Raw genomic sequence first — 17845 nt, 5'->3', positions numbered from 1 at the left:
TTATTTGAGCATAAGCTTTCGTGAGCTACAGCTCACTTCATCGGATGCTACACTTTCCACAGTATTCATCTGATGAAGTGAGCTGTAGCTCACAAAAGGTTATGCTCAAATAAATTGGTTAATCTCTAAGGTGCCACAAGTACTCCTTTTCATTATTCCAATTGTTCCCAACAGATATAAATAAAAAGTGAGGAAAATGCACAATTTGCTGCTAATACACACACACCCAAAATAATGTGAACAGCCAAATATTTTTGCTCTAATGCATTCTTTGAATAAAACAAGAAAAGGAGTACTTGTGGCACCTTAGAGACTAACAAATTTATTTGAGCATAAGCTTTTGTGAGCTACAGCTCACTTCATCAGATGCATGCAGTGGAAAACACAGTGGGGAGATTTTATATACACAGAGAACATGAAATAATGGGTGTTACCATACACACTGTAACAAGAGGAATCAGGTAAGGTGAGCTATCACCAGCAGGAGAGCAGGGGTGGCGGTGGGGGGGTGGGGAGAAACTATTTTTGTAGTGATGATCAAGGTGGGCCATTTCCAGCAGTTGACAGAACGTGTGAGGAATGGGGGGGGGGGGAGAGAATAAACATGGAGAAATAGTTTTACTTTGTGTAATGACACATCCACTCTCAGTCTTTATTCAAGCCTAAGTTAATTGTATCCAGTTTGCAAATTAATTCCAAGTCAGCAGTCTCTCGTTGGAGTCTGTTTTTGAAGTTTTTTGTTGAAGAATTGCCACTTTTAGGTCTGTAATCGAGTGACCAAAGAGACTGAAGTGTTCTCCGACTGGTTTTTGAATGTTATAATTCTTGATGTCTGATTTGTGTCCATTTATTCTTTTACATAGAGACTGTCCAGTTTGACGAATGTACATGGCAGAGGGGCATTGCTGGCACATGATGGTATAGATCACATTGGTAGATGTGCAGGTGAGCGAGCCTCTGATAGTGTGGCTGATGTGATTAGGCCCTATGATGGTGTCCCCTGAATAGATATGTGGACACAGTTGGCAATGGGCTTTGTTGCAAGGATACGTTCCTGGGTTAGTAGTTCTCTTGTGTGGTGTGTGGTTGCTGGTGAGTATTTGCTTCAGGTTGGGGGGCTGTCTGTAAGCAAGGACTGGCCTGTCTCCCAAGATCTGTGAGAGTGATGGGCCGTCCTTCAGGATAGGTTGTAGATCCTTGATGATGCGTTGGAGAGGTTTTAGTTGGGGGCTGAAGGTGATGGCTAGTGGCATTCTGTTATTTTCTTTGTTGGGCCTGTCCTGTAGTAGGTGACTTCTGGGTACTCTTCTGGCTCTGTCAATCTGTTTCTTCACTGCAGCAGGTGGGTATTGTAGTTGTAAGAACACTTGATAGAGATGTTGTAGGTGTTTGTCTCTGTCTGAGGGGTTGGAGCAAATGAGGTTGTCTACAGCCAAGCTCTACGATACAATGGATCGTCTGGTGTGGTCTGGATGAAAGCTGGAGGCATGTAGGTTTGTTAGTCTCTAAGGTGCCATAAGTACTCCTTTTCTTTTTGCAGATACAGACGAACACGGCTGCTACTCTGAAACCTTGACTAAAACACCAGTTCATGTGGCATCTGATGCTTCACAGAAATATGAAGATACCTCATAATGTCACTAATCAATTATACAATATTGTGCACAATAAATGGAACAAGAGGTGAAAAATCCATCCCAATCTCTGAAGGGAATTAGCTTACACCTTGAAGCACAATATCTGACTACTCTTATCTCAGTTTGCAGATGAACAAACAGCATCTCATGCAGCAGCTAAATCGCCATACAACTGCTTCTTCTGGTGCGCAATTATGCTTCAGAATCTAAGATTTCAGGAAAAAACCCCTCTAGATCTTATGATTGCTTTCAAAATGTGAAACAAATGTAAATCTGATGTCTCCCTGAGAGCTTGGCTACACTTGCGAGTTAGAGCACATTAAAGGAGCCCCGGACGCATTAGCTCACTACCCATCCACACTGGCAAGGCACGTAGAGCACTCTGACTCCGCGGCTAGAGCGTTCCTGGTACTCCACTTCGGTGAGTGGAATAACGTTTGCTGCGCCCCCACTGGAGCGCAGCGGTGCCAGTGTGGATGCACTGGTCTGTTAGTGCACTCTGATCGGCCTCCAGAAGTGTCCCACAATGCCTGTTCTAGCCACTCTGGTCATCACTTTGAACTCTACTGCCCTGCCCTCAGGTGACCAACCATCAGACCCACCCTTTGAATTCTCTGGGTGGGTCTGATGAAAATCCCCTTCCTGTTTGCTCAGCCAGGCATGGAGTGCTCTCAGCGAATCTTTCCATGTGACCATGCCTCCACGCGCCAGGCGATCCCCAGGATGGAGCAATGGCAAGATGCTGGATCTCATCAGCGTTTGGGGGGAGGAAGCTGTCCAGTCCCAGCTGTGCTCCAGCCATAGGAATTACAATACCTTTGGGCAGATATCAAGGGACATGATGGAAAGGGGCCATGACCGGGACGCACTGCAGTGCAGGATTAAAGTGAAGGAGCTGCAGAATGCCTACCGCAAAACCTGCAAGGCAAACAGCTGCTCCAGTCCTGCCCCGGCGACCTGCCGTTTTTACGAAGAGCTGGACGCAATACTTGGGGGGGCGACCCCACCTTCCGAAGACCACCATGGACACTTCAGAGCTCAGTGCAACAAGGCAGGAGGAGCAGCAGCAAAGCGGGAGCAAGGGTGATGAGGCGGAGGAGGACACCCTAGATGCATGCAGCCAGGAGGAAGGTAGCCAGTCGCAGCAGCCGGTACTTGGGGAGGACGAACACCAGAAGAGGTTCCCGGTAAGCGGCTTTTATTTTGGGAAGGAAGTTATTTGGTGCGGGCTCTTGGGGCGAGGAGGGTTAGGGCTTCATGCATGTCTACATGTGGAATAGGGCATTGATTTGCTCTTGCACATCGCTGTAATCGGCCTCAGTGATGTCTTCAAAGGTCTCATCCAGAACTTGGGTAATGTGCTTGCACAGATTTCTCCGGAGAGCCACTGTGGTCCTTGTCCCAGTCAGGCTAACTTGTCTGGGCCACTGTGCCATGAGGGGCAGGGGGACCATTGCTGCACATAGGCAAGCTGCATATTGGCCAGGGCGGAAGCCCCATTGCAGTAGAAGACCCTCCCTTGCTTCCCAGGTCACCCTCAGCAGCGAGATATCTTCCAGGATGAACTCCTGTGGAAAATGTGGGGACAGTGTTCAGTATAAGGACCCCCTGCCGCTGTTGGTTCTTCCCAAGGCACAGAAACCCAGAGAACAGTACAGCCGTGAAACAGTCAGTCACATTTGACCCTGTGCTTACTCACCGTTTTGGGGCTCCCGTGGGTTATGTGCACTCGCTTTGGGATGGGCAAATTATACTATTGTGTAGACTGTGCTTGCCCTTAAGTATGGGGGAATCATTGCTCTGTCTGGTGTGAACAATGCTGCCTCTGTTCAGTGTTGCATTTTGCCTTTACAGGTACAACTTTGAGATCTCAGCCGTCCGTGTTATCACCGGCCAAAAGACTCCGAAGAATCAGGAAGAGGCCATGTAAAAGCAAGGGAGACATGTTGCATGAAATAATGCAGCATTCAAGTAATGAAAATCGAAAAGTGCAGGAGTGGCGGGACAGGGAAAGGAGGATCCACCAGCAGAACGAGGAGCGCCAGCACAAAAGCGCGGTGCTCCAGCAGCAAAGCACGGATCGGCTGATCAGCATCATGGAGCACCAAGCGAACTCGATCCAGGCACTTGTAGCCATGCAGGTGAAGCACTACCGCACCCACCCCCCACCCCCGCGCAGCCCTTGTCCCAAAACTCTTTCCCTTGTGCCCCCATGTCACCTCCAACCCACTTTCCCCAACATCCGGGTTCTTACTGCCACCAGCTGCCTCCAACACCTGTAGCTTCACCACCCAGCCCTGAAAACTACGACCCTTACCCACTGCTCTCAACCCCCATCATCATGCAGTTTCGCCGTCCTGAAGTGCAGCACTCATTGCACAGCACTCCAGACAGGAAGGCTGAGTATGAGAACAGGACATACGCGAATCTGTGATTGTACCGTTCCCCACTCCACCCCCTTGCCCTTTCTGTTTCCCAAGCAGTTGTGTTTCTTTTCAATAAATGGATTTTTTGGCTTTGAAAATATTCTTTATTTTTGCATAAAGTAAAAGATACCTTAGCCCAGGAAAGAAACAGGCACTGCAAGTCAGCGTAGCAAACACTACTAACATTGGAACCACTGCACTTCACTCCCATGCAGGGCACCAAACATTACTGGTGGCTTTCAGCCTCAAATTGCTCTCTCAAGGCATCCCTAATCCTTGCAGCCCCGCGCTGGGCCCCTCTAATAGCCCTGCTCTCTGGCTGTTCAAATTCAGCCTCCAGGTGTTGAACCTCCGAGTTCTATGCCTGAGTGAATTGTTCACCCTTCCCTTCACAAATGTTATGGAGGGTACAGCACGCAGATATAACCGTGGGGATGCCATCATCGGCCAGGTCCAGCTTCCCATACAGAGAGTGCTATTGGCCCTTTAAACGGCCAAAAGCAAACTCCATGGTCATTCTGCACCGGCTCAGCCTGTTGTTGAACCGCTCCTTGCTGCTGTCAAAGCTCCCTGGGTAGGGTTTCATGAGCCATGGCATTAAAGGGTAAGCGGGGTCTCCAAGGCTCACAAAGGGCATTTCAACTTCCCCTACTGTGATCTTCTGGTCTGGGAAAAAAGTCCCGGCTTGCAGCTTCCTGAACAGGCCAGTGTTCCGAAAAATGCGTGCATCGTGCACCTTTCCAGGCCAGCCTGCATTAATATCAATGAAACGCCCATGGTGATCCACAAGCGCCTGGAGAACCATAGAGAAATACCCTTTCCGATTAATATACTCGGAGGCTAGGTGGGCTGGTGCCAGAATTGGAATATGCGTGCCATCTATCGCCCCTCCACTCTTAGGGAAACCCGTTTGTGCAAAGCCATCCACAATGTCATGCACAATACTCAGAGTCACGGTTCTTCTGAGCAGGATGAGATTAATGACCCTGCAAACTTGCATCAACACGATTACAACTGTCGACTTTCCCACTCCAAACTGGCTAGCGACTGATCGGTAGCTGTCTGGAGTTGTCAGCTTCCAGACTGCAATAGCCACCCGCGTCTCCACCGTCAGGGCAGCTCTCAATCTCATGTCCTTGCAAAGCAGGGTAGGGGCGAGCTCATCACACAGTCCCATGAAAGTGGCTTTTTTCATTCGAAAGTTCTGCAGCCACTGCTCATCTTCCTCGACTTGCATGATGATGTGATCCCACCACTCAATACTTGTTTCCCGAGCCCAAAAGTGGCATTCCACAGTGATGAGAATGTCAGTGAATGCCACAAGCAAACTCGTTTCATTTGTGTTACTCGAGTCGATATAATCGGAGTACTCGCTGTCACTTTGGATCATAAGGAATAACTCGACTGCCAAATGTGACGTGCTGGCAAAACTCGTCAGCATACTCCTCAGCAGTTCAGGCTCCATTCCAGCAGACCGAAAGGGAAGACAGACTGTGCAGTACAAAAAACTTTGAAAGATGGCACCAAATGTGAACGGAAGTACAGGGATTGCTGGGATGCGAACCGATGCATCAGAGCGCGTTGGGACAGGACCCAGAATGCCCTGCAGCCCTGCCCCCTTCCCACAAGCCACAGCACCACAATAGGAAGAGGTGCTCTGTGGGATAGCTGCCCATAATGCACCACTCCCAATGCCGCTGCAAGTGCCGCAGATGTGGCCACGCCAATGCACTTCCAGCTGTCAGTGTGGACAGACTACAGCGCTTTCCCGCCTGTGCTCTCCGAAGGGGGGTTTAACTCAAAGCGCTCTACATCTGCAAGCGTAGCCATGCCCTGAGTCTGCAGACAGCTTGAATTAATAACTGAGAGGTATGAATTGCCCATTTATTATTATGGGATTTTTAAGAGATGCTGACAATATAAGTTGTACTTGTGTCTGAAATACGTTAATGTTACAAGCAATACTAAGATTATAGTAACAAAAATTGGGGGGGAGGGATTTTCATTTTAGTTTCTTTACTTCAGTCAGGACCTCTTGCCATTTCTGTTCTACAATAAGAAAATAATTTGTGCATCTGAAAACATTGTATATAGCCAGTTTCACTGTTTGCCTTGTACAACTGGTACTAGTTTCCCCTGCCAGTGTGAGATTTCCAAACAGCAACAACTCAAAAACAGGAAAATGTGTTTTACAAAAGCAAAAAAATTGGTAGGGGAATTGAAAAGTAGGTGTAGTAGCTGAAACTGCTTTTGACTTATCTTTTGAAATTTCAACTACATTTCAAGCCAACAGTATCGCTAACTCATAAGTGTACCAAGAACACTCATGCTATTAACTATTTTATTGCTGACAATTTAGCAAAAATATCAACTAAATTAATTAATTACTTCATTGTTGCTGGATGAAGTGTCAGATATTAGCATGGGCTGTATTGGGCCCATCAGTTATCAAGATTTTGAAGTATCAGGGGGTAGTCGTGTTAGTCTGTATCCACAAAAACAACAAGGAGTCCGGTGGCACCTTAAAGACTAACAGATATATTTGGGCATAAGCTTTCGTGGGTAAAAAAAAAGATGCAACCTGAAGAAGTGTTTTTTACCCACAAAAGCATATTTTTTTATTTTTTATTTTTTACCCATGAAAGATTTAAAGTTACCTCTATTCCCAACAAAAACGGGAAAGAGCGCAACATCCTTTCCCCAGTAACAAAATCCTCAAATGCCTCTTGGCTGCTATAAACAGAATGCCTTTCTAGGTTAACAAAATAACTGTTCTCCACCTGAATCTCAAAACCTTTCCCTCTTTTGTAACCATCATGCACTGTGGTACAAAAATCTGCAACAGATTAAAGATGAAATATTTAGGGTTAATGTAAAATAGAATTAAATTTAAAAAACGAAGGGATATTTTCCTAATTGTACAGGAGTAAAGAGCAGCCAAGGAAGACAGTTTGCAGAGGTCAGTGTCCCATAACCTAGGTGTACAGTGTGGCATAAGATACAGGACCAGACTATGAATACTACTGTGTGTCATAAAAATTATTGAGTCCTTCTAAAATTCAGCCATAGTCTTTTTTTAGGAGTGAGTTTTATAAACAACTTCTGCACTAATTTCGTAGAATAAACCATTGATCTTTTATTATAGAACAGTTAAAAAAAGGAAAGAATCACTTTTCCCTTTACCTTTCATAATTCTGTAAACATCTGTCAATACCTCTTACCTCACTTCCTTGCTAGACTGACTAAACTATTAATATACTTAGCACTCGTGTTTTGGGGCACTCCACTATGAAGCCCTCTTTAATCCAAGGAGCAATCACAATATGATTTTGTTTCTTAACACTTGGGCGAGATCCAAAACCTGTTTAAATTAAGTGTACAATTCCCATTGACTTTAATGAACTTTGGATCAGATAAATTCAGAAGTTTTCCCCCCAAAACCCACTGTTTTGCAGTGAGTTTTGATCTTGCAGAACCACTATTATGAGATCAAACTTAATTGTACAGCAATCAGAGTTATCAATGAAACATATACACTGACCTTCTACATTAGCCCTTGTCTATTTTCCTTTTCTTCTTAATGCTTCCTATGGTGTAGTGGTGCAGAAAGAACTCTATATTAGTTTATTTGATCCCCTAATTTAAGAAAAATCCAGTTTTGTCATGGAGAACCCTGCTCTTTTACAACCTTTATTTCCCCTCATTTCTCCCTCCTACAACTAACTCATCACAGAAAATAAAGTGCAGAGAAACAAACTAGTTATCATTGTAACAAGTAATAAATGATTGCTTCTTATAGGATGTTAATATCTTTTGTAGTATTTCTGAAGACCATGTAAAACTTTGGCTAATGCAAAATGTGTCAGCTCACTCGCAAGGGTGTATTGCACAAAGAGCACATTACTGTGATGTGCACGGCCTACAGTTTATTTCTGGGCACAACTCAATGTGTTGGTTTTAATGTACAAACTCCTAAGTGATTTGGGACGTAGCTTCTTGAAAGACTGCCTCTTTCATTCTTTATGCCAGTAGCAGGAATCAGCTGAAGTGCTTGAACTCAGTCCCCTGGTTTAAACAGGAGGCTGAGGGCAACACTCTGAGGGGCCCTCCACTATGGAACTCATTTTGCCCCTTAGTCTGACAGAGTCCAAGACTTCAGACTTTCAAAGACACTGGAAGTCCTGTTTTCTTAGATGTCAGAGAACAGTTAGAGTATTAAGTGTGATTTTGTTTGTTTTCGTTTAATCCTCCATGATTAAACTTGTGAGGAATAATCTCTTAATAATCTTTGCATTTCTAATTTACATATGCCTAGAGTAACCATTAGGTGAATCTTTCAAAAGTCAATTAAATACACAAATTAAGGTATGCTACACTGAGTACATACAGATCCAATATAAAAATTTAAGAATATTTACTTATATATTCTAATTAGCCTTGAATTGGTTTGGTTTTGAAGTAGTTTTTGCGCAGGTGGTCCCAAACATTTACATTTTGTTTTATACAATCTGCAGCCATAGCATACATATGTTTATGTTTATGTATAGAACCTATAAAACAGTCTTTAAAAGAAATTTGATATTAAAACCATTTTTAAAAGTGCTTTTATATTCTGAAAAACAACCAACACCTTTGCAGACACTGTATGATCAAAGTAATTGGAGAAACTGCCTTCCCCAGGCCTCAATATTCTCTTGCAATGTGTTTACAGAGTCCTAAAGTTTGTTACTTGTTTTGAAGCTGAACTTTTTCCAGTTCACCAAAGCAGCTTTCTAAATAGGTATGGCAATTTCAAATAGAAAAATGGCACAGATTCACTTCACGCTCAACATTCTTCCTTAAGCTTGCAACTCATTCAGAACAGTCAATTTCCTCAAAGCTTCTGAAGTTGCATTGCTTGTTTTCTATACAAATTAGTTAATATAAAGGAATTTAGATGCAATACATAAGGGTTAAAGCTAAGCCTATTACAACAATGTACCAACAGCTGTATATTCTGTTGCAATAACTCCAACTTGCAAAACTACTTTATACATTTACTTATTAATACACTGGCTACTAGTAACACATTCAAACTACTGAAACAATTTCACCATTATATAAACCACATAAGTAACCAGCAAAAAAGTTTTAAAAGCAAGCATATCTATTTAATAGCTTGACTTACTGTTCAACATGCCCTGCCCCCTGCTCTCGTCCAAACCAACTTCCGGGGAAACAAACCCACCTCACTATAGAAGTTTATCAGTAACAGGATAATCTAGATCTAGTGCAGACTGAAACTTTGGAAAAAAATATTTTTGATAGAAACAAGTTTTCTAAGGGTTATTAATTTTGCATCCTGCAAATCATCAAGTACATTTTCAGCAGTACACAAATATGTCAATAATAATTCTCAACTAAACAATTAGGTAACAATAATTCTAACCCAAAGGAGTTTTAAAGTTATCAGCATTTTCTTCATCCATATATAGAAAACAATACTTAAAAGTAAAGAAGGATTAAAAAATGGGCAACACACATAAGGAAATATGACAAGTCACAAGCTCTAAACCCTGTATTTCCCTCATACACACCCCGAATCACTTACAAATATCCTATGATGTCATGCAACATGTACTGGCTTCTGGCTAAACTGGTTTACCTGCTGCAGTTTGGATGCACTACATAGATTTACTTTGTGATAAGTTTTCTGTAGCTATGAAACTGATTTAGTGAAGCCAGACTCAAAGACTATCTCAGTTTCAAATATATACAAGGTTACAGTGCTTTTACACAGATTATTTTAGTTATGTTAGGATAGTTCCCTAGTAATGATAGGGAGTAGATTTTATTCCTATTCTGGATATGGTGGATCCACACACACTTAACTGGGAAGAGGGGATGAAAAAGGTAAATCTGAGTTTTTGAAAATGTCCTCCTTCACCCTTTAAAATTAAGCTGTTCACTTCTCTTAGTCTTTCATCTGCCTCCCCAGATTTTGCACATTTTATTTCTCAGCCCACAATGTCTTAGTTTTTTCCCTTTTTCCTTCCCTGGAGGATTCCTGAATCCAACTCTATCCCATTTTACTGCCCAGATGTTGAGGTCCTATATCCATCCTCTGGGAAAAGACCTTGGATATACTTCCCTCAGCCAGCATGAAGTGGTCATCTGAGAGTGATACAACACACATACTCCTTTCCTGGAGCCAAGTAGGTTGCCTCAAGAAGGGCCCTAAATGTTGCTGTTGAGGGGGAACAATAGACTAAGCTGTGTTCTTTACTGGATACACTGCCATTAAGCCTCCAGACTAATTTCACTTTATAGTCTGCTCCCTTCCATCATGTATATCCCATCTTATTCAACCATCCCCCATCTCAGAGAAAAATGTCAAAAGGGAGGGGCGGGAGGAGGATATGTAAGATATGAGAAACTTGGATATGTAAGATACCCATGTTCACAAGCTAAATTTAATGTCCATAAACTCAGAGACGTAGATCAAGCTTATAACCTGAGTTTATCACTACCAAGCTGGGAGTAGTACAAGAGATAGAGGGGGAGGGGACACAAAAAGACGGGAGTCTTGAACTGGCTCTTTTAAATTAATTAAAGGGCAGAGCTGACGAGCCTCAGAAACAGTTCCACTCAGTCCTCTCCATCTATAAAAATAAGGTTATTATGTAGGATTCCAAAAGAAATTATTCTTTGGCTTCAACAGAGACAAGGACCACCACACAGACAAAAAGAGAATTCCATGACATTTTCACTATCATCTGTATTTCACAAAGTATATTTTCTGATGTCGAATGAACACTACATTAAGTATCTATGTAGATATTATATTGTGAGGAGTTGAGAACACTCATGAGGTCAAAAAAGTTAAAGGGAGGTAAATATTAGAAAAATAGGTAAAAAATAAAATGTGATATAACTTTGAAAAAAGCAAGCTAAACCATGAGAAAAAACATAAGAAACACAGTTTATAAAACAAACCTAAGAAATACTGCAGAAATCAAGGTATGATAGTTACCAGAAAGTTAGACATGAACTTGCAATGGGATAATACTGCAAAAAGTGCAATTTTAGGTTTCATATGCAGATGCAACTTTTCACAGTAAATTTTTCCCTCCCTGCTCTTTGTTAATGACTCTGGTGTGAACCCACATGGAATACTAGATTCAGTTTTGGGCACTTCAAAACAGACAGATATGAAAAAGTTCTGAGAAAAGCAACAAAAAATGACCAGAAAGTTAGAGAAATTGACATATTAGGAAAAATTAAAAGTGGTCAATTGGAATTGACTAAACAGAATTAAGGAGGGTACCATAATCGAGATAAATGTACTTTCTATGACATGCAGGAGTATAACTAAGGGTAATGGGCAGAAATTAATAAAAGGAAATGTAAACTACATCAGGAACACCTTCTAGATCAATTAGGCTGTGAAATAGTCTCTTAAGGGAAGTGGTAAAAGCACTATATAGATTATATAAAAGCATCAAGTGCTTTGAATATGCCTAGATCTTAATACAATTTACCTTGGAAGCAAGTTATATAGGAGTCACATCAGGACCCCAGATTTTCCTTTGTTATATGATTTTACGAAACTTTCCTAGAATTTAGTACAGCAAGTCTCATTTGGAGTGCAACTGAAAAGCACTGTTTTTTTTAAATGACAAGCCAAGCTGCATATACTACACAAACACTATTTGCTGACCTTACAATAAGTACACAGAAAAGGTCAGCATTTACTGAATAGCATTATTTTTACCTTTCCATATAAATCCTATATTTAAAATGTAAACTCAGCAAGGAACTATATTGTATCACAATAAATAGGGTTAAAAATGTCAACCACCATATGCGTCAAGAACGTGTATAATGAAGCCAACTCATAATACATTATTCTGTTCAATATAACATGGCAAATAGGGTAGATTGCACAGCATACGGCCCCATAAATACCTACTCCTTTTCAAACCCTGTTGCTGCCACTTCCATACCTGCTGACTAAATTACACCTCTTTCCTAACTAAAATGTAAAAAAGTCTTTTCTTAGTATTTCTTTTTACAATCTGATCTTCCTGGATGTCTACTGTTTCTGATATTTACACTTTATGGGCTACAAGATGTTCAAGGAAGAGAACAGAGTCAACTGGATCACAAAAGCAAAAGAAAGAAACAGGGACAGGTATCCACAAAGTGTCACATTCAAACTGGCAGAACGTAATTCCACTGATTCAATAGTTTTGTTTGTAATTCTGCTCATTTGAAACTGTACAGTGTAGCTGCACAGCAAATAAGTGAGACGGCTTCACAAAATTCAAAAGTCAAGATGTGCATTCAGTTTTCCATCATACATTCTTCACATACCTCCTAAATCTAATCTGATCTCTCAATGGAGAATGGCATTTAACATGCATAAAATAGTGTCAGATTTGAAAGCTATGTTTTATTAAATAATTTATCAATTTCCAAAGACAATTTATCTCTTCTCAGGAAAGTATCTACATCCATACATTAGAAAGTTGAACACAGTTCTCTACAGTAAAATAAGGGAACACATATAAGCAATTACATGTCTTTCAGTAGAAAGGGAACAAGAGTCTAGATTAAATGATCTAGTGCACCTAAACTAATTTCTCATGAAAATCAAACACTCCAAAAAGGTATAGAATCTAAACTCTGTTAAGCTTTCCATTAGTGCAAACAAATTCTCAAACAGATTAATGTGTCCATATGATCATTTTGAACCATTAGTGTGAATTTTACCAGCCTATGAGGGCTTGAATAGATTTCTGGAATTGAGCATTGAGATTTCAAAATTGGGATACATCCATACAATTTTTAAGTGGGAATGCTTAATGTAAAATTGTTGGGATCACCAAGAGGCTTAGGCTTACCTGTAAAGAGTTGTGTTCTCTCTGCTTATAGAACTCAACTCTGCAACACCGTTAACATTCACTGACTTTAATGGGATTTGAAAGTGCTCAGCACCCCACAGAGTGCCCAGTGCATTACAGGATCAAGCCCATAAAAATCTGAGAACCATTAAACACTGTCAATACTCTAAAGGACTAGAAATAAATATTGAAAGCAAGGCTGATAGCTGGAGGCTATGGTACATTCTGCTGGAAAACTCATTATACACAAGACATTATGTTTATGCATACATACAAATAAGTGTGAACAGGTATTTTTTTAAACCAATTCACCTCATACATGTGTCTCTTGAGGTTACAATGAAAAAAATCTAATCCATATATGGCAATTTGGGGACAGGTTTTGGGGTTCTTTTTAAACAATGCCAGTCACTGAAATAGCACACATGTGCTTCATCTATCATATTGTGCACTAAAGTCTTAGGTTTTAAAAAAGAGGGGTTTCACGGAATGCCCTTCTCATCATTAAACATAGTGAGTAGTGACTACGACCAACTTTCAGTAAAATGGCTTTATTAATCATAGTACAAACCCATGATTGGTTGTAGAAGATTCTAAATTTGCTACAATTGTTGCATATTTCATAACTAAATAGGCCTTTGATGGTCATTGTTCTTGTTGATTTGAATACCTGCATTCATAATGATTGACACCTTTTAATACTGAGGTGAATTCATATTTTTGATCAGCAAGACAAAAATCCATTAATATAAACAATACAAATAGTGGAGGGTAGTTACAGCTGGAATTCATTATTTGTTTCTGATAAGGTATTTACACACTTTCTACTGTAGAAACAAGTCAAATTAAAAGCTTCATACCTTAGATAAAAAAAAAACACGATTAATAAAAAAGTACAACTGACTTTATCCCAAACAAGACCATTGGAGGGTACTGGTCTGGGGTAAAGAGCAAGACTGAACGTAGTAACCTCCCCCTCCAAAACACTCTCCTGGGCAATGGCATGACGGTGCAGGATCAGGGTCCCATGAATAGGTAAGTGCTACACAATGCCACAGAACCCCATGCTAGGCCCCGTCCTGATGCATTTTTTGTAAATAAACCTCAGATCAGTGCCCCAATTAAAAATGGCGAGCATCTCGCGTGGCAGGCTGTGTGCAGATACAATGGAAGGGCTGCAAGGCAAAACCCTGCCGCGCGGCTCTCAGAGTCAACAACACAGAAGAGGGGGGCGGGCAGGCGGCTGCAGAAATACAGGAGCCGGATCCACTCGGGGGAAAACAGAGCTGGGAGAGGCATTACTAAGGTCTACCCTGAGAAAGCAACCCGTAAAACCATCCATAGCTAGGCCCCATGACCCACCGTTCATCGCTCACCTACGGGGAAAATAATCAACCGAGAGAAAAACAAACCTTCCCACCACCCGCCTCCATGCTTGCTCCAGCAGCACATTCAGGAGTCATAGCTGCAACGCTACTAGGAACCCCTCCCTCGCCTACCCATACCCTTGAATCAGCACCCCCACCCCCCTTAAAAATAATCCTTCTCCTAGTCCTAGGAGGAAAGCTTCCACTTTAGGGTCACGCACCTCCGGGAGCACAGCCCCCTTTCCAGCCGAATCCCCAGCCCCTCCTTTACCTACAGCGAACCCCACTGTCTACACTGGATGAGTCCTAACTCAGCCGAGGTTTTACTGGCGAGCCCACCCCCCCATTGACTGGGCCCTTGGACCGCCACATGCTCCCATCCACACAGGGTGAGAGTGCTAAACATCCCTCCTCACCAAAAAAAAAAAGACATCCTCCCACCATTAAACCCCATTTCCAGAGCACAGACCAGCCCGAGTGTCACGGCAGCCCACCAAAGCAAACCCTGCACTACAGCCAGGAATACCCGGCCCTCCGAAGAATGCACCCCCTTTTCGAGAGGCCCCGGGCCCCACCCTCAGCCATACGTCAGCTATGAACCCCAATCTCTCCTCCCTGAATTAAGATATTCGTTTAAGGGTCGCACCCTAAAATCTGACCCCCTGGTGTATCTCAGCCCCAGGCACACAGACGCTGGAGGCTCTTCAGCCATACTTTCCAAACCCTAAACTTTCCCCCATTCTCCCTTTCACTCGAGAAGTGCAGGTAACACCCCCACCCCGCCCCGGGGGGATATTTCCAGGTCTCTCCCCGGCCCGAGGCCAGGCCATCAGCACTGCTCCATTCCCCGCGGCGGCTCCGGGAAGAGGGGTGGGTTGTGGGGTAGAAGAGGGGACCGGAGACGGGTAAGGGGGCGTGTTAGGTAGGGAAGAAGCCTGGAGCGGATTCCTGGGAACCAGAGAGTTTGGAGCAGGGGCGCGGGGGACAGTGAGTAAAGGGAATGGGGGGCGAGCCAGGGTCTCCGGGCGCCTTCAGGGGAGCGGGGCCGCCTGCGTCGCCTGCTCCAGCCGCTCTTTACCTTCCATCTCCATGTCCTCGGGCTCGCTCAGCTGCTGCTCCCCGGGCTTCTGGTGCTGCTGCTGGTGGTGGTTCATGTCGGGCTGGGGCTGTGGCTCCGCGGCGGCGGCCTGGGCCTTTCCTGCAGGGGGCTGCAGGCCTGTGTTGGGAGGGCAGGGGGCGGAGGGGCGGCGGGGCCTGGGCAGCGGCGGGGCCTGGGCACCAGCCTCGGGGGGCTCCGGCTGGGCTCCGGCGGGCAGGGAGCGGGCGGCCGGAGGAGGCAGCGAGACGCGCACGTATTTGCTCGCTATTCGCCCAATCTCGGCGGCGGCACCCGGTCGGGGGAAGGGGGTGGGGAGGAGGAACCGGCCGGGGGCGGCGGCTTCCTCCGGGGCCGGGAGATCCGGAGTTAGGGCCCGGCGCTTCCCCCTCCCCGGCCGGGTATCCCTGCTGCGGTGAGAGTCGGGGAGGCGCCGCGGGCCCCCGGCTCCCCAGGAAGCCGCTCGCTCGAGGCTGGGGCCCTGCTCCCGGCCTGCAGGCCTCCCTGCTGCCTGCGCCCGGCTCGCTGCTGCTGCTCAGCCGCTGCTGCCGCCGCCGCCTCTATGGGGAGCGTAGCAGGCGCCAGGGCTTCTCTCTGCCTCTCTCTGTCTCTCTCAAAATGGCGGCCGCGGTAGCGCCGTGAAATGTCACATCCGCATGGGGGGCAGCGGCGCTCAGCCAGCCGGGGAGGGGGAACAGCGCCGGGCCGCCGCCGCCACAGGAGGCTGGAGCGGAGAGGAGAGGAGGAGTTACAAGGGCTCCATCCGGATGGACGCGCTGCACCGCCCGCTTCCTCTGCCCGGGAGAGGCTGCTCTCAGCGGAGCCCTTTGCTAGGGACCCATCTGCCGGTGAGAGGCCCCTCTCTTCCCAGCAGCTACTGCCCCGCAGAGTCTGCCGCCCGCAGGAGCGGCCCCTGCGCCTCCATCAGCCTGCTGGCCTCTGCCCGGGACCCTTCTCCCAGCCAGGGCCTGCCTTGGGAGAGACCCCGCTTCCGCCCAGAGCCTCTGCGAAGGCGTCCCCCTTTCCTTGTAGGAGAGACCAGTAGCTTGTGCCAGGGGTCCCGCCACACGAAGGAATGCCCCTCCTTGACAGGACCTCATCTGGGATTGCCCTGGGGATACACGGCTCCCTCCAGCGCCTCTGCAAGGAGCCCCTTTGCTCCACGGGCCTTGTCAGAGAGACCACCTCCCTGGCAGACAGGGCCCTCACTCTGGCATGCGGGGGACAGGGCTCAACCCAAAAAAGCTGCTCTATTAGATAGGAACAAATCTGGCTCTCCTCCCCCCTTTTGACTTTACCTTCTAGAGAGAGAGATTGCTGAGCAATTGTCCACCTCTCCTGCCAAGCCCTAGCCAGCCCAGCTCTGGGGTACGGTGTAATAAGGGGGTAGTTCATTGTCTACATAACTCTGGAAATGTCCATGTGTTTTCCAAGTGTTCAAAAACATCCATAAGAGGCTGGTAAAAGGGGGTATGACTAGGAGTAACTGGTGGTATTAAAGAGGCAAAGCTTCGGGATGGTGAGATCGGAGTTCTACAATCTACCCTAAGGAAAGTACTTAAGCCACCTAAAGCTATGTTTCCCAAAGAGCTAGAAAATCTACTGTAGGGAACAATCTAGTACTGGCAGGGAGTGGTCTGTTCCACTTCTAATATCTATTGTTTATTGTTCCAATTTATAAAATTATAAGTGAATCTAAACTATCTTTTGGGGGCAAATCCAACTCCTTTATCTGTGCTGTGGAGGGCCCCTTCTCAGAAGAACTGGAGTTTGCTGGCTGTGAGTCGTGATTTGGATTTAGGAGACTGTGAGTTGTTGTCCACCCATGGAGCCCTGTCCTGTGCAGGAGCACTGCAGGGGTAGCAAAAGGAAGGACGTGTGTGGGCTGGGTGTGAGAGGACCAGGAATGGGGCCGGAAGAACTGCTTTTATTCATATCCTTTCTTTCAGAGCAGAGAGGAGGTGCCTGAGGGCCCACAGAAACTACTCTAGCCATTGAGCTGTACTAGCCTCTGTGGAGCAGCTCAACAACCATAAAATAGCTTGGAATAAGTGAAGGGGTCCTCCCCACCCCCACCAAGCCCAGTACATCTACTTTTTTAAGTACATGAGAAACAGGAAGCCTGCCAAATAATCAGTGGGGCCACTGGATGATCAAGGTGCTAAAAGAGCTCTCAAGGAAGACAAGGCAGTTGCAGAGAAGCTAAATGAATTTTTTGTATTAGTCTGCACTGCAGAGGATGTGAGGGAGATTCCCCACCTGAGCCATTCTTTTTAGGTGACATATCTCAGTTACTGTCCCAGATTGAGGTCTCCATAGAGGTGGTTTGGGGAAAAAATGATAAACAGTAATACGTTACCAGGACCAGATGGTATTCATCCAAGAGCTCTGAAGGAACTCCGATATGAAATTGCAAAACTACTAACTGTGGCAT

At 44.9% G+C, this 17845-nt stretch overlaps 2 protein-coding genes across 5 annotated transcripts in view; one reads left to right on the top strand and one right to left on the bottom strand.

Moving 5' to 3' along the window:
• The window catches only part of USP7 (ubiquitin specific peptidase 7), a 138408-nt gene that overhangs the window by 86109 nt on the left and 34454 nt on the right, over positions 1-17845 (bottom strand). The window contains exon 1 of one of the 2 annotated variants that reach the window (XM_073362480.2): positions 15394-16146. The exons of the other annotated variant lie outside the window; for it this stretch is intronic. Within the exon in view, the coding sequence (XP_073218581.1) occupies positions 15394-15469 (76 nt within the window). The 5' untranslated portion in view covers positions 15470-16146. Of the gene's footprint in view, positions 1-15393; positions 16147-17845 lie in introns of those variants that run through there. 2 annotated transcript variants of the gene reach the window in all.
• LOC140918352 (uncharacterized) overlaps positions 15324-17845 on the top strand; it is a 31215-nt gene continuing 28693 nt past the window's right edge. For all 3 annotated transcript variants that reach the window (XR_012161154.2, XR_012161155.2, XM_078854589.1), the window contains exon 1: positions 15324-16259. The gene's annotated coding sequence lies outside the window, so the exon portion shown is untranslated. The remainder of the gene's footprint in view (positions 16260-17845) is intronic.

Source organism: Lepidochelys kempii, chromosome 10 (assembly GCF_965140285.1).
Source record: "Lepidochelys kempii isolate rLepKem1 chromosome 10, rLepKem1.hap1, whole genome shotgun sequence".
Classification (NCBI taxonomy): Eukaryota; Metazoa; Chordata; order Testudines; family Cheloniidae; genus Lepidochelys; species Lepidochelys kempii.
The sequence above is the reverse complement of the archived record's forward strand: the minus strand, read 5'-3'. Positions and strand labels throughout refer to the sequence as shown.